The sequence below is a fragment of the Chanos chanos genome, chromosome 3, assembly GCF_902362185.1.
Source record: "Chanos chanos chromosome 3, fChaCha1.1, whole genome shotgun sequence".
NCBI lineage: Eukaryota > Metazoa > Chordata > Actinopteri > Gonorynchiformes > Chanidae > Chanos > Chanos chanos.
Genome location: NC_044497.1, coordinates 40,951,864 through 40,969,484, shown reverse-complemented (window position 1 = coordinate 40,969,484; position 17,621 = coordinate 40,951,864). Strand labels below are relative to the sequence as shown.

Sequence of the window (17,621 nt, the reverse complement as noted above, 5' to 3'; positions counted from 1 at the left end):
GGGAGGGGGCAATAGTCGTCACAGGGTGTGTGTGTGTGTGTGTGTATATACACACACACATAAACACACCCCTTCTATACATATATAAAAGAAACATACTATAAGAATATTGGAAAATACAAAGAATATATGGAATAAAATAATACAAAATAAAAAATAATTGTTAAGCATATCTCTTTGTTTGACCAACTCCACTGAATTTCTGTTCTGATATGACTTGCTTTATGGTGAACTAGAACAACGAATATCTTCAGCAGTGAAACAGGCATTACACATTAGTGAAAATGTACTGTATTCTAAGTGTTGTGGTAATTACTCACCATCTTTCTAGATAGTGGCACAGGTAATATGGTATAACCAATCAAGAGCTCTATGTGCAGCAATGCTGTTGTAAGGAAAATGCAAAACAAAAAAATAGTAAGCTAGACACTGAGTCACAGTGTGCGCACAAAAGCACATGCCATGATGAAAACAATACAATATGGGTAAAATTAGCCTCTGCTTTAAAGACCTTTGTAGCTAACATTCATCCATTTGTATGTGCTCACGGTAAATTCAACAAGACTCAACATCACACAAATAAAGTGTCAAAATACAAATACTTCAAGTAAACAATGCCATTTTAGACTGGAGAAATTAAAAAGACTAGCCTAATTAAAAACAAAACCAAACAAAACAAACAAAAAAATTCAAATGGCTTTTTAAAACTTCTTAAAATCATTTCCTCCATGCATACTCAAATTTAACCTTCAGAAAGTGTCAAAACAAAGCTGGGTGTGGAAAATGTTTGTATGCAGTTAGCAATGCAATTGTAAATGCTCATAGTGTTCACATGTTAGCACTGTGGCTAATTAGAATGCTTACATGACATTTCAAATTCAACATCAACATCACAAAAGGCAATAACTGCAATTTTTAAAATGTTGTACAGCACTGTGAATAGCTTCCTTTGAAGGAAACTTTGTCTTTAAACAATCTAACTATGACAGCAAAACTACAATCTACGACAATGTTACATGTTGAGCTGACAGGAAAACATACATTCAGCTCAGTACCTTCAATAAAATACACATTTTCGTACTGCCTGAAAAACCTGTGATATCATTAAGAAAAGTTTCACTACCCTTTATAAAGCTCTCTAAAATACTCAAAAGAACTAAGTCATAAAGTGCACTATAAATACTAATTTTATCTTTACAACAATAATGTTCTGAGTTTAGAATTTAAAATCTAAATATATAAGAAGGTTATAAAATACACAAAAGGAGCATTGGCATTTACACTACTCAAAAGCAGAAGAATATTCTTTGCTTCAACAGATAAAAAAATAAATGGCTCAGCTGTGCCAACTCTGATGTTAATGCCGACATCAGTGTTAGCGCAGTCTGAAAAGCCACGTTCTGTGGATATAACTAAGCATCAAACTACTCTTATTTAGTACCTAATTATTTATTAGAAATCAAGAGACCTAAAGAATTCTTTGACTAATGTAATGTGCTGGTACAATATGATAAATGTGTAATGGATGTATAATTTGGATACCTGTCATTGTTCCTTGATGTGCAGTATAAGCTCTACATGTGGTGTAACTAATGACCACCTTGCAATATTTTCATGACTGAATAATGCATCTCATTGTTATTTACAGCCGATGCATTACCATTAGTGAAAAAAAAAAATTTCAGAAAGAAAATCTTTAAAGAGCAAAGCCTTCTTGCTGGAAAATAAACTAAACTAAGATTTCCAGAAGCACCTGCCTGTTCTAATTGAGAGCCTAACTTTGTTTCAGTTTTCTTGTTGTGGGTTACTGTTTTAAGGATTGTAACAATCAATTGGTTTACAGACTCAAATTACCTTCAGAGAATAACTATAGCTAATACCTACTGTATTTACAAAGGAGCTAATGTGGAAAATCCCACGAAAATGGAGCCAAGTTTTTCACTTCTTCAGTTGAATGAAAGGCAAATCAAGTTTGGGACGGAACAAAAGCGCGAACATATAAGTGACAGTCAAATGCCTCACAACTAAATGTTACACTTTTTTACACGCAATAATGACAACAGCAACGATAACATCATAAAAATTAAAAAGAAAGGAGAAAAAAAAACACAAACAGGATCACATGTATGTAATTAATGTCCCTTACAGATCGGTACACAAGCACCAGTCAGTCTAAGGTGGATGATTATCCATCATTTATATCATCCATCATTTACATTTTACACAACTGCTTCTGTTACAAAGGTGAGCAGATAAATAAATTACATAAAATATATTCACACACTTTGTAGAATGGCTGTCTCACAGGACTGGGAAGTTTCCTATGTCACCTTGGGTGTTTCGGGCCGGTAGTCCTTCCTCTCAGAAGTGTTGCGCTTAACTTTGGCAGTTGCCGGTTGGGATTCCTGGTTGAGAGATGGGCTGGACTGGGACTTCTTCAGCGCTGCTTCACCATCTTTCCCAGCCAAAAGCTCCTTCACACCCTCCTTCAAAAGCTTCACATACATCTCGTAACGGTTCTCCTACAGGGGTAAAACACACAAGGTGCCAAATCAGAGACTGTCCTGATGTAACAGCATTGTACTTCAATGTAATAATTACACAACATCTCTCTATTCAATGCCTGACAGGCCAGTCATTGCTTTAAGCACTCTGAGTTATTTAAGACTACTGTCACCATTTTAGCACCCCTTCTCTTCACTCTCATTAATGGAAGCCATAAAATTACATCAGCATACAACAGTGTGGATCTGCACTGAGATTAAGATTCATCTGTATTTGTTGTATTATAATTAATTATCTGTCAGCTTATATGTTTGTGTATTTGTCACATTTTGGGCCTATCGTAATATATGCATTATGTACAAGAAAAGAAAAGAAAAGAAAAGAAAAGAAAAGAAAAGAAGATGATTTTAAATCAAATAAAAAAGATTGATGTAGTGAACAATGAGGAAAACCATTATGCTTGAAAAGATGTGTGTGTGTTGTATTGTTAAACAGCATACAGAGAAACCCTTGTCCACACCATGGTCTTCTATTTGCCAAAACACTATACACTGTTGTCACAGTGTCTTAAACCTTTTATAATTCAACTCATCTGAACCCCCTGTAAAGATCATTACTCTCCTTCTTCATAGGACTCTCTTTCAAGGTTCACTCACACTCTCACAAATGCTTTACCAAATAATGCTGCCATGGACTAACAAAAGGTAAAATGTGTCATTTTGATGATCACAGAAAACTCTTAAGGCTATTTATGTTGCACAACTTGTAAGGATGCTTGAGAGAGTAAAGAGAGAGGATACATAGAAAAAAAGAAAAAAAAAAAGAAAAGGTCAGGGGGAAAAAAGCAAACTATCTAATTCTACGTCATTTATCTCATCTCTACATTTATCTAACTCTATAAAAGCTTATACACTACACTATTGGTGTTCAGTTGATAAAGTGAATAGGAAGTAAATGGATCGGGAGCGCTATTCAGGTTAATGTTGCTTTTGTGCATTGATGAAGAAATCACCTGACAGCGCAGGCTTTAATCACTCAACAGTGAAACACACAGACAAGGTATTGATCCCTCTCCACCAGCCACCCCCAATCAACTGTTTCTCAAAACTCCATAGACCCTTCTGTCCGTTCCTCATTTCAGGACTCCAAAAACACGTTGGGCCGTGTCCTCATGTGAAAATGGGGTAACATTATTAGGAGTCAAAACTCTGACTGCCTTTGATGTCTTGCTGAAGAAGGAAGAGAAAGTACTGGTTTGTGGAAGCTGCTGATAATTTAGTTATGGAGCTTTGTCTCTAACAGCTTGATACCAGTTCTCTAGAGATCTGAGGCACCTGTAGTCAGTGTTTGAACCACACCACAAGAGACCTCACAGCATTGATCACCAGTCAAAGCCTCTCTAAAAAGCTGCTATGTTGATGAGGAGAGAGAAGGGTAAGAATGTTCCAGACTGAAGGTATCTCATCATTCCAGAGGTATCTACATACACAGCTGGAGCAGCAATGTTCAATCATATGACTGATGTACAGTTGTAAATTAACGGTACTGAATCCTTGACCCCAAAACAAAGTTGTCTTCTAAACTAAGGATTTATAGTCTTTGAAAATCAGCAATGAACAACTTGGCAACATTCAAACACAAGAAATAAATATATAAATGCATTTATTATTTCAGAAGCAAATTAAAAGGCATACCACTGTTCCTTTTCTAAGAGCAACCCTATTATTTTAGCTACGGTTTTGTGACCAACCAAAATTAGATCAGAATATTTCTCCTTGTGCAAGAGAAGAATAAACACTGTTTCCATAAATGCTAAAAGGTGCTGTGCCCTGGCATTTTCTCTGAAGACATGTCAGAAGAAGTAAGTATGTTTTTCTGTGTCAGCACAGATTAGTGTGAGAGTAAGGTCAAATATGGTTTTTTGTTTGTTTGTTTTTTTTTCATTGGAGGAACCATGTACCAGAGTGGTTAACTATAGCATTGTTCTAAGCTGGGGATATTTTCTCACCTCAAACTCCAGGTAATGCTCTTTCAAGCGGTACTCATCGATCTCCTTGGCTTTGACCTTTTTATCAGGGGGGTAGGATCTGTGCTCAGCCAGTTCTGTGGAGATATGCTTCAGCTTGGCTTCATGGGACTTCAGCTGTTCCTCCTGAAATATTAAGATTGCAATTATGGCAAAACTCATTCTGATATGTCATTATAAAAAAGGAAACATAAATATGGATACGAAACGCAATAGAAGAAACCCTTTTCAAACAATCACATCCGAGGCATCTGGCGAAACATGAACTAACATCTGACTGATCATCAGTCGCATGCATCGCTGTTATCTTGGTCATATAATGCTGTTTGACTAACCTGAGACATCCTAGTGGTGGTTGCAGGTAGCAGTGGACGGCTGAATTTCTTCTGTGAGCCAATGGCTGCGGGGAATGACGGAGCTGAGAACATGGCTGCCACTGAGTTGATTATTCTGATCCAAGAATCCATCTCCTCAGGGGTCCTGTAAAAGATACATATTTCTGTGTTTAGAGCTTGATCTGATTTAATAAATGAGATACAATAACATCAGCAACAAATAATGAGTATACAGAACTCTACTGAGGTTCAGTTTGCTTTCATCTGAAATGTAAAGGTTCAATCAATCAACCAAGACCTCAGAAAAATGTATACACTGTGGAGTGACAGTTTTCAGTGACCCAGTTAGAGTGAGACAGTCCTTCAGGACCAGTCTCCAAAAGTACTTCTTTAATTTAAGCACTTAAAGAGTGACAACTCAGGAGAGCCCCACTCTCTCTCATTGATAAGCACCTTTATTGGGTGCTCCAAGAATACTGGATAAAGAAGGACCAAAAAAAAAAAAAAAAACTTGTCTCTGGACAGACTAATGGGTGAGATAAATGTGTTTTCACTGTGTTTGAATCCAAGCATGAAATTAGATTTTGGTTCCAGGGGAAGTCTCTTATTCTCCCCTCAGTTGGCAAGGCAGTGCCACAGATGATGGCAGGTTTTGTTTCAGCAATAAATTGTGCGTTTTCTAGTATGTGGCCGTTGCTCTTACTGGGCCTGGAAGAGAAAGACTCTCCAGTCGGCTGTCTTGAGCTTGAGCACATTAGGCTTCTTCTCGTAGTCCACCGCCTTAATGGCAAGGGCATGGTGCACACTGATGGCATTCTTCAGGTCCTCCTCTGACAAAGCTTTCTCTGGTTTATACTCATCCTGGGGTGGAAAAATCAAACAGAGGCATCACTTTCCCAGTCACATTACAGTGAACTGATACTATTCACAGCAGTGGTAAAAATGCATGCTTCATTCTTAAGTATGGATTACACATTTAGTAATGGTAATCAATATGAAGAATTTTCCTTACTCTTGAGCAGCTGAGAACAAATAAAGAAATTTCAACAGGCCTACACAGTCAATTATCTTCCTTTTTGCTGTAATTGAACTTTCTTCCAGAGGGAAAATCTTCCCAAATAATGATATAATAAGAGCTGAGGAAAATGGTTTACAAAAACGAGAGAGGTGTGACTGGTCAGAGTAAGGGAGCCAGGCTAATAAGGATTTTCTGGCGCTTTGTCTGATCTGACAGGGGGTTTGAAGGATGGTACACAGTATTGACTGGGCTGTGTTTGATAAGAGTAAATCTGCCAGGTATGATGTGACGGTTATCATTCATCATTTAGCATTCCAGACCTGCTCACCAATATCATGAAAACTTCTCATCCCTTCGAAAATCAATTGCTTTGATGGAATTAAAAAGCCACACAATGTCCGTCGCCTCCACTCTCTGCCCAGTCAAAATTCAAGGTATCCTAACTTAAACAATGGCCGCTGAACAATATTGTGTTTAAAAATTAACTAACTAAATAAAGCTAAAATATGATACAATCTAAACATACCTGATAATCCAGAGGTTTACCAGTGATTTTTTCTCTATTAATCAACATGTTGTATGATAAATTAAATATTCAACGTTTAAGCAACCAGCAAAACCGATAATTAAAACAGCAGATCCAACCAGCATCAGATGGATCATCTTTTTCCTTCCAATGCAAACTAGACAGCAAAGTCTAAGCCATCACGTTCGGCACAGTCCAGCCATATACAAAAACATGAGTTGCGTAAGCTCCTAAACACATGAGGAGGCTAAGACAAATGATGTTGACCTCAGATGGTCGTGACTGACAGTAAGAATTGCCGTCAAGGCTGCTGACGAGCCTTGTGAAAATGAGTCGAGTCTGCCAGGACCTGCCACCTCCGCACAAGTCAGAAGGTTAGGCTGAAATTAGAATTCAAATGGTTTTCCACTTTCCTTTTCTTGTTGATGAGACACAAAGATTAATTTAGCATGATTGCTACTCCTGAGTTAATGTACCAGCAATGTCATTCATTAGCTGACAGCACCATGGAAACCTATGGCTAGCATTAGAGTCAGGCACAAGTCGAAATGCAGGCATGTGTTCTGTCTGTTTCCTAGCAATCAGTTCAGGGAGGTGTCAAACCGCCGCTTATCTACTGATGTGAAGTGAGATGGAGAACGAAGATGAAATATGAAAATCATGTATAGAGGAAAAAATGAGACCCTGAATGTTTGGAAAAATTAATTGGAAAATACATTTCCCTTTAAAACATGTTTTAAAAATGTTTTAACTGAAATGGAAGGTTAGACAAGGAGTTGCTTCTGTACAACATCTGAATCCATATCAGTCTGAAATAATCTTTCACACTATCTGAAAAATGACAGCTGGTAAACTCTGAGCTATCATTACTAGTCTTATCCCTAAAGTTTAATTTTTAAAAATAATACTGCAAAGAGACTATAGATTTTAATTTAACATGCTACAAATAGGAGCTGTTTCACACTGTAGTTTAATACTGTAGTATGAAGTATTTTTCTCCACCACTACTGATATACATAAATATATATATTTTTCATATCAGAAAGCAGAGTATAATTATTCTCGGCTTCTAAACTGACTGCCTTTACTCTGAGGCTTTAGTTTCACCAACTATATATTTCCATCAGGGCATGTGAGTGGAGTGGAGTGCTCATAATCTCATCAGAGCAAGGATCACATCTTAGAAGAATGAAGCAGGATGGCTCCGGGCCTATCAACTCCACTCCACTTCCATCAGATGCCACCCAGAATGTCCTGCTTCTCCACTGTCTTACCACATGCAATTTGTGCTAATTACAACTTCAAAATGAAATTGATAAAATATTCTATCAAAGCAGCAGACCACCTCCACACAAGCCCAATAAAAAAAAAAAAAAAGTTAAAAACATACAGCATATTCATGAAGTAGCCTAGTCACTAAATAAATCTCATGATCAAAAACAGATGTCACGCAGGTGATGTCAAACATACACAAAGACGCTTCTGAGAAAAGTCAAGTTGGGAGTAGAATCAGAGTGTATGTTTTTTGCTTGAGCACAGCGACACTGGAGCGGAGCGAGGACTTGGGTTTGGAGTGGCGGAGTGAAGCATACACACAATGTGTGAAACACTGAGTGGAGTTTCATCTTGCTCAGCTGTGCTCTGTGCTATGATTTCCATGTACTCTTCAAATTAAGATACTTATGGCTGATGGCAGGAGAGATTTCATGAACCTTTACATTGTGCATTCTAATGGGATGAGCTAAAACAGCTCTGCTGAATGCGTAGTACAGTGTGAAGGGTGTAAGGCTCTCAACAGTGAGGCTCCAAAAACATAAACATCCCTCTTCAATACACAGAATAAATCCAGTATATTTCCATTTCCTCTGGGACTTTACAAACTGTTACAAAAACATGTACACAATACAAAAACTATTTCAGCTTGCAAAGAGGACACATAAAAACAAACCCCAAACAATCAGCCATTACAGCATTATCACTGTAAATAAATACATAACGAAACAGACAGATATTTAAGGGCGTTTCACACCTAAAGTTTGTTTGCTCTGATCCGAATCAGCCGAAGAGTTTGTAAACTCGAAGCGTTTTTCCCTTGGTTTGGTTTCTTTTCGCACAGTTAAAAATCCAAGCGAACCAAAATGCATCACTACAAACCATGTGAGAATGTTCACTCCACTTATTGGTCAGAAGTGTCTGGGGCGGGAACAAGAAAGTAAATACAGGAAGAAGGTCCTGCTGTTTCCTGGACGGGTGCATATTTCTGTAAGAGAAATATTGCTATGCAATTTAACATGGAGCAACAGCAAAACTGGCATTTGCTCATAACCGTGGTAATTATCCGGGCAATATACCAGGCAAAACTATACTAGCAGAATGCTGAATGCACTTTGAGCAAACTTCTTGAAAATACTATACTGCTGCAAACTTGGCAAAGAAGACGTGACGTTTAGCTCAAACTTGCGGAGTACACCTGGTAGTCAGGATCACATTCACACCACAGACGAACCATCACACCTGCCAAAACGCATTGCACCAAGGGGAAAAACGAACCACGGTCCAATTTAACCGGACTAAAAAGCACAGGCGTGAAAACACCCTAATTCGTAGCGCACAACGCTTCCATTACTGTTAAATAACCTCATTAATTTAAATCTGAATGAGAAATGTGTTGAGAAATTATGTGTTATTAGCATGTAAAAGAAAGTTATGAAATAATACGAATATCAGTATGAACAGTGTTTCTGTGAATGTTCAACATCTATATAATAGTTCAACAGAATAAATGGAACTTGGAAATCAAAAAACAGATTTATTACAGTTTTTTCCTTGCTGCTGGGTAATTAATTATATTTCTCTCCTGCATTAATCACCAGTCAAACAATAACTTAAAACTACAACCATCTGAAAATATTTGGTGAGATAACGCATTTTTTTTTTTAATAAAAAAAAAAACGTGGAAATTAAGGTGTTATCTGAAAGAATTTACCTTCTGTAAATAGAGGATCATGCCTTTCAGGACAGCATAAAATGTCTTCCAACCTCTTTTTCCTCTTGGTGCTGGAAGAGATAAGACATTTTTCAAAATAATAGAAATGACAACACATGAGACATGGATAAAAAGGGAGAAGATCAAGAGTCATTGGAACATTCACTTTATGCCCAGTGTCAACAGCTGAACTGCATCAGTGCAGTCTGTTTTGATGTACAGTTTAAACAATAGAAAAAGCCATTTGCCTTTGAATTACTCACTACATTCCAGTCGTATATCCAAATATCTACATTCATTTTGCGTACTGCAACACAAATCTTCCTCTCCACTCAAGCCCTCAGTAGAAAACGGTTATTTATGGCAGTGCTACAGGGTGTTTGGGAGGGATCCAAATTAATTGTCATCACTTATCCGACCCTTGCCTGTCCCACTAGAAGCATTACATGACCACAGTGAGCACAGCCCTTTCTCAACACATCTCTGGTTCTGAGAACTTGACTTCTTCATACTCATTTGTTCTGCTGATGGCACCTCTAGGACACTAGCTGGCATATTTGCAGGGCATCATATGATTAGTAGGGATCAAAGATGGCTATGGTGCCCATAAGCGCTGCTGTTTTTAACTCTGCTGTAACATGGAGCCATGGGCCTTTGCCTGGTTTTCCTGCTTTGGCATGGGAAGTATTGGAGGTGTGGCTTGGTCTAAGATTGGCTGCCATGTTCCCTATTCCTGGGATACTGCCATAGATTCAAGTTGCTTTTCATCACCATTTCATGCATGCCAGGTGTTCAGGAGTGATTCTACTGTTTTGTTTTGGCTTTTTTTGTCTAACTGTCCTCCATATTTGGACAAGTTATTGCCAGTAGTTTTTCTGCTGTTCATGTTCTTACATCTTCTGAGATTCAAATCTTTAAATACCACATAACTAATGTAACAGCGCACTGCACTAGCTGCTGTGGCAACTTATAGAAATAAAATCCTTTGAGTACCTAAACAGACTTGCATACTTCAGAGACCAGACTTAATCTGCAGGCCATTTTAGCAGACATAAGCCCAGCACTAACAAGTCAGCAGGTTTTCTTGTGACTCATTAGAGAGAGGAGATAAACGGATGTGAAAAACGAGGGAGTAATGCCAAATCCAATCCATTCATGCCTTCTCTCCAGCAATGCTGCATCAAACTTTCTCTGGTCCAGTCTACATAACACAGCAATTATTTTAATGACCTATTCCTCTTTTCACATTCCAACTGAATGCCAAAAAATTGCCCAATTTGGTTGTGTGGGCAGAGATGGTTTGCAGACGGCAAAAAACAGAGGTTATTCACATTGATGCATTACATGTACGATAAGTGACTGTTTATCTATATTAATCTTTAGGAGATAACTTTGGGCCTCACTCACCAACTGTTCTTAAGAAGAAATTTATTCTTAAAACCCACTTATGCAGTTTTCTGACATTCACCAATGTTTTATTATTTGCGATTTGTTCTTAGGTAAGAACAGAATCTACGCACATTTAAGGGCTGACATGTTTGTGCTAAATAATTGTTTATTGCATTTTCTTCAATTCTACAGTTGTATGTCATAGAATTTAAATCACATCATATTTTTATCATTTATAATATTTTTAATTATTATTTTACAAAGCATTATGATCTTTCAAAATAAATAAACACTATACTAACACTTAATGTAACACTCCAGAATGTAGCACATATTTATTCATACTTTTGTACAATGAACAAAAAGAGCAATATGAGAATATAACAGTTGATGGAGACTGTGATAAGTGAGCAGTAGTTTTACATACACTTCTTATGGGTTATCCCATATGAAACCAGAAAGGTTGTAAAGCAGGTGCAAGGGAATCAGTCAGTTTTACTCTTACATATGGATAAAGCTCCTGCCTGCTACTGTACAGGCATTGCATTGCACCATTAAAGTGGGAGTCATGGCTCAAGCTACTTGTTGGTTGTTAGAAAAAACTCAAAGATTACGAGAAACAAAGTCAGAACTGCAAGAATAAAGTCAGAATTGCGAGAAAAAAGTCGGAATTGCGAGAGAAAAAAGTCAAAATTGTGAGAAATAAAGTTTGAATTGCGAGAAATTAAGTCGGAATTGTGAGAAATAAAGTCGGAATTCTGAGAAATAAAGTCACAACTAAGCAAACTTGTCTCTTTTTTTTAACGTGGCCGAAACGGGCTTCCATAGATTTTTGTGTGTGCGCGTGGCCCTGCAGTCTCATGCCCTTTTATGGGGATTGGCGGGGCGTTTACCTATGCCAGTTTGGAACAACTGGCCTGCACTTTCAATTTACGATGACAATGGGTTTCATCATTGTAAGAACAAAGATGCAAACAATTCTGCGGTTTAAGAACACGTCATGAATCTGACGAAGACTTTTTCTTAGGACCTTTCTCAGGAACAAATTTAAGAAAAAAACGGTGAATGAGGCCCACTGATATTAACCCCACATTTCCCTGAGAGATGCTTCAGTGCAGGTGGCAGTACAGGATCCAGCCAAGTCAACACATCTGTGATGCTAACTAGACCAAAGTATACACTGCACAGTGTGTGACACAAACATAACTTCCCAATGGTGAAGTCCACTTGGCAAACACCACTGAATTGTACATTCTTTTTTTTAATGTACTTAGCAAAAGGTCCACAAGTCAAAAAAAAGAAAAAAAAAGAAATTGCATCTACCTATTTGAGTGAGATAGAAAAGCTGAAGCTAAGGCAGAATTTGTTTACTGCCAGTGGGTGAGCTGCCAAACAAACCTGAGTATCATCATGAAATACAGTGGCCTAATTTAATTGAATGTGTTGCATCAACATTTACTAATTCTTCTGTCCATACAGCATGATGAGCCATGATTGGACTGTTAGTAATCTACACACTGCCAAATAAGAAATCATATCATTTAACTGTTGGGACCGTTAAAGAAAGACATCTGAGAGACAACATGCATGAGTACAGCACTTATTCAATATTGAATTATCACAAGTGGTGCAATTATTATTAGTATACTATAAAAATCCAAACAACTACTATAAATTCAACCAACTTACTTTTCTTTCCATCCATGTCAGCATGGATTTTGCGGGCCAGGAAGCCAGTCTTGTAGACAGCGGCATTGGGATCATGGGCAATGTCAAGGAAAGGGTTACTACCACTGCCAATCCTGCTGATGCTCTTTGAATGGGTATTCTCTGTCTTGTTATCGGCTAACTCAGACAATGATTTCTTCAGCTCATCGCCATCTCTGGAAGGGGGAAAAAATGATGTGATTACTCTCAGGCATACAAGATACCACCCCACAATTCCTCTAGCTGTCTTAATTTCACCTAACTATGCTGTCCTTACCTCAGTGCTAACTATCTTTTAAGATCAAGAGCACTGATATTAATGTTTCTCTCAATGCTACGGCTTAAGCAGTCTGAAACATTCGCAGCACTGTTGTATAAGACAGAGCATAAATTTTACAGTATATTGGAAACTCAGCCCAAGCAAGAGGATGTGTTTCAGATTACACTACATTTAGTATATACATATATGTAGGAATTTGGCTTTTTCTCATGGTCAACTGATGAACAAAAACCCAAATTAAATGTATACGTAATAATTGAGCAGAGAATTTGGTCTTTCTGTGGAGACAGATAAATTCTCTGTCTGCGATCTACAAAACCTTCAAACTTGAAGGGAAAATGAGCTGTGTTTTTATTATTCCTGAAAGAGAGCTGAATCACACACTCACACCCTCGTGTATAGAATGGCTTAGTGCCCTTGTGCGCCTGCAGTAGGCTGGTGTGTGGGAGAGCGTCTGCATTCTGAACAGCAGCCCAGTCAGTCAGTTCTCATCACAACATCCTGTCCAGCGCAATCACAATCAATACATAGACCTGCTTTGTGTTATGACCACACACACACACACACACACCACAGCTGAGACTAGACTCTCCACACATATTGGCACTGCAGCACCGGGGCAAGTAACATTAAAGACTAAGCAGAAACAACTTCGTTGTGAAACCTGTATAGTGATTATGGACATAACATTAAATAGGCAGTGATGTGATCCACAATTTCCAAAGCTACCAGTTGAACACACTGAGAACACCATTTGCCTATATAATTCTCATACTGATACATTCATGTTTTTTGTAATGATACAAAGTGTTCCAAGAGAGATGGCTCTCAGCCAAATGGCTGGTTACTGATTTGAGTTTGGCTAAAAAAAGAATTTCTAAAATAAGAATTTTGGAGTTATGGTTCAATAAGAGATCAGATCAAGTCATAATACGTGCATGCTTGGGGATGTTTTGCCTTGTATGTGCAGAAAATGTGTGGTTAAGGTAGTTCGACAAATGATCAAAAAAATGTATTAAACATCATCATTAACATCAGTTTTTGGTCTTCATTGGTAAAACATAATTACTAGCAAATACTAAATAAATCTCTAGATTATGCCACTGCAGACCCTCAACCAGGATTAAAATCTAGTCAGTCAAATACAGATTCAATTAGTATGTTCTGCATTTAAAAGCACCACACCACAAAAGTACTGAACTCCACAATTTCTCACAGCTGAAGCAGCACTGAGACATACCTTTGTTAATTTCTGATTTTCAGCTGTGTGTGTATGTGTGTGGGTTTGGGTTTGTGTGTAGGTGTGTGTGTATAATCTCTTTAGTGGGCCTAATTACAGTTTTAATAAACAATAATCCACCATGTAAGGCACATTCAAGAGGGACACTTTTAGAATTACCCTTGATCTCGACCACAACGCACATGAATATTCCTTTTCCATAATGAAAAAACAAGAACCAGTGAAGAGCTGTAGTACCTATAAGCCTCACTCAACTGCATGGCAATGTGGATAGCATTGTAAGTTTTTTGAAACAAACCAATATTCACCTCTTTACTTGACAGAGGACATTACAGCTAGTGCTGGGTACATGCCAATTAATGTAAACTTGTCAACAATACACATTATCCGCAGCCACGTAACAAACTACAAACCCACAAAGGACCTGACTATTTATTACATCAGTTAGTTCTTCTTAACGTGAGATGTAAACCACTGGTACTCCGGATTTGGCAATAAACAATCAACAACCCAGGATGGAGAGCTCTGTCGCCACATATGTTCATTGCATTGTCATGTAACCTTTGCAATATTCAGCCTTTTGATAAACCACTCTGCAGTGTGTGAAGTCATATTTATTGTCACCACAGAGAGTAAATGTGAGAGTGATGAGATCATCATTTGTATAGTTTTAGTATTTCCTGACATCAGCTTGATGCCAAATGCAATTGTTCTAAATATGACCAAATAAAACAGTACATTTTTAATTAAACATATAAACTTAGATCTCTTTATTTCACTTCTCTGTTTTTGCCTGAACTTATACTTTTAGCAATTAAGACAAACACTCCAGTGCTAACAATTAACATGAGCATAACATTAACAGGACCATAAACATAACACTGACATAAACACTCAAGAGTTTTCAGTAAGATCTGCTGTTTATTCCAGATTTGACTAATCTTCCTCTGCCACACATGGACTAAAGTAAATACGTTCATGTGTGCCCCCATCAGTTGCTCATCAATTGATCTGACCCTCAGCTAATCCCAAACAAAGACTCTTGTCTGAACATGGGGAACTAATTTGCTTTTAATCAGTGTTATTAGTTTGGGTCACCAGATCACCTTGAAATTTCTTAGAATATTTTTTCTGTAATCTATTAAAAATGTTATGTTAAGTGAAAACTTCATGGGCTTTCCTGTACTATGAGACTGATAATGTTATTCAGCTTGCTTTAAGACTACTTTTGACAGTGTCATGTCATTCCCTATATAAAGAGAATACTGTATATTAGATCAATCAGGCTGTTACTTTGTCATCTTGACATGTTTGCTAGCAAAATCTGTAATCTATCTTTACACCAGATTAAATATGAGATGCCTAAGAGAAATTTGTCAAATGTTAATGTTCTGCATTTTTTGCAATCAGCCAAAAATTACTGAAAGTGAGTTATATGTTGTTGCTGCCTTTTTTTCCCTTTTTTTTTTGGGGGGGGGGGGGGTTGCTGCCCGTTTTTTTTTTTTTTTTTATTAGCTGACTGTTTCATTACATGGGAAAAACATTGATACAGAGACTTTACTAACAGTCAGATTTATCAGCAGTCAGACACTTTAGGTCATTACTGCAGTGTCATCGTATAAACCTGACATAATTCATGTGCTTCTTCATTGGTCCTGGCAGTTACGTGATGACAGAAATAGAGCAACATATAGTTATTTGATCAAATGTGGAAAGTACCAGGGTAAAAACCTGATCTAATTTCAATAAACTGGATGAGCACCTCTTCACTATTCTCATACCAGGGTTACTGCTCTGCTAGACAGTATCTCTGCTTGCACAATGACAAGAGCCAAAACATGATAGACTGTGAGTAAGAGCACAGCTACAACTCAACTCCACGAGTTAGTGTGTCAATTAGATTTTTATAAGCGGACATGAACTGACCACGGTATGTTCTTCAGCTTTACTCAAAAGGTGGATTAGAGCATAACTACGCACGTGTTGAATATCTTTAAAATGGCTTGGAGTTCTAGTTCTTTAATTAAAATACTACATTCAATCAGTCAGTCAACTCTGGCAGGAAGCATACTGCACTTCCAGCATTTTCCAGTAGCAAGTCTGTGGTAAGTCAGTATGCACTATGCAGTGCAACTCTTTTTAAAGACAGGTGACTTTCTCTGAAGAGACAAATCTGACCAGACGCCAAGGCCATGACAGGATTGCAATGAGGTCAGAACTTCTGCAGTGAGATCACTACAGATCTTTTCTCTGCTAGAATACCATTAACTGCAAGCTGGTACGAAGCATCTTGAAGGACAATCAAGTCTGTCTAAGTAACACACAAACAGAAAAACACTGTGATTGTTATCAGCCTAAAATAGATAAAAATTTATGATTAACATAACCCTCCCATGCCCACACACACACGCACACGCATGTGCATGCACACACACATGCACACACCTTATCCCTGTTCTTGTGGATGAGCAATATGTAGGATATGTACAGCTAACAGTACATCAACATAACTGGGGTTTTACACACAGACTCCACACAGATCAGCACTGACGTTATGTGCTTTAACAAGGGCAGAGCATTTGTTGTCTTGGCAATATGGCCGAGTCAAATCACATCTCTTAAATTACACATTAATGAGTTATCAATCCCTCTGTCTTTTCTCTCTTCCAAACAACTGAGAACAAAGACAAATTAATGACTTGGTCACAGTTAATTGTTAAGAGTTTTTAAATGACTTCTGTGTATATAGAATACTTCAGTGTTGCCTGTCTAGTGGCTTAGTAAAACTGGACTTAAAACAGTTAAAACACAGTGTTGTAAACTGCCCTTAACATTATTCAAGGATCAGACAGGGACTGACACTTCACGCATTTAAGAGTAATGATCACTTTAATTATTAGTTTCTCCCAAGCTGTGAGAACAGTCTGAAGCATGTAGCATGGGCAAAATTGTGCAGAGTTTGCAGGACCTTAGTGTGTGATTTCATTTTATGGCTTTAAAAGTACTGATGTTAGCCCGAAAGGAAAGGTAAATAAATACACGTAGGCCCTATTTTACAACTTTATTGATCCTTGTGGCTCAATGCCAAAAATAACCTTTTGTGCAAGGGGTGCATTACGTGGTGTGTGTGTATTTATGAGAGTGCATTATATATGTAAACATATATAACTGGAAAAACAGTATCGTAGGACTTGAGCTATGTGACAAATTAAGTTGACACTATTAGAACCATGAACACAACCAACCAACTAGCATTTTGAGAATTTAAAATAAACAGCATTGGTAACCAGACCTGAGAATTCTGTGTGATAAAATACTGATAGTATTGTATTGTTTTTCATAAAAGAGTTGATACACCATTGTGCTGTAAAACCAGTGGCCTGAAGCTTACACAGATGGCCTTTCCAGGCAAAATCACACTTAACAAGCAGTTTTAGTTTAAGAGTTTTGAGAGATCTGATTTTAGAGTTGTTACAATCACTATATTATTGCTGAAGCACACAACTCTTAAACAGTAGAATGTATTCAAAAGCCTCTGAATGTACACTAACAGCCAGGCGATGATTGTGTCATAAATTTGATTTCAGGGTTTTATGGAGTGAGATTCCG

At 37.7% G+C, this 17,621-nt stretch overlaps 1 protein-coding gene across 1 annotated transcript in view; it reads right to left on the bottom strand.

Annotated features, from left to right (window-relative positions):
* Positions 1-2,123: 2,123 nt before the first annotated feature.
* LOC115807519 (PH and SEC7 domain-containing protein 3-like) overlaps positions 2,124-17,621 on the bottom strand; it is a 57,620-nt gene continuing 42,122 nt past the window's right edge. Inside the window, exons 9-14 of the mRNA XM_030768543.1 lie at positions 12,475-12,668; positions 9,397-9,467; positions 5,570-5,727; positions 4,867-5,011; positions 4,514-4,657; positions 2,124-2,522 (exon numbers count right to left, since the gene is read on the bottom strand). Of these exons, the coding sequence (XP_030624403.1) occupies positions 2,322-2,522; positions 4,514-4,657; positions 4,867-5,011; positions 5,570-5,727; positions 9,397-9,467; positions 12,475-12,668 (913 nt within the window). The 3' untranslated portion in view covers positions 2,124-2,321. The remainder of the gene's footprint in view (positions 2,523-4,513; positions 4,658-4,866; positions 5,012-5,569; positions 5,728-9,396; positions 9,468-12,474; positions 12,669-17,621) is intronic.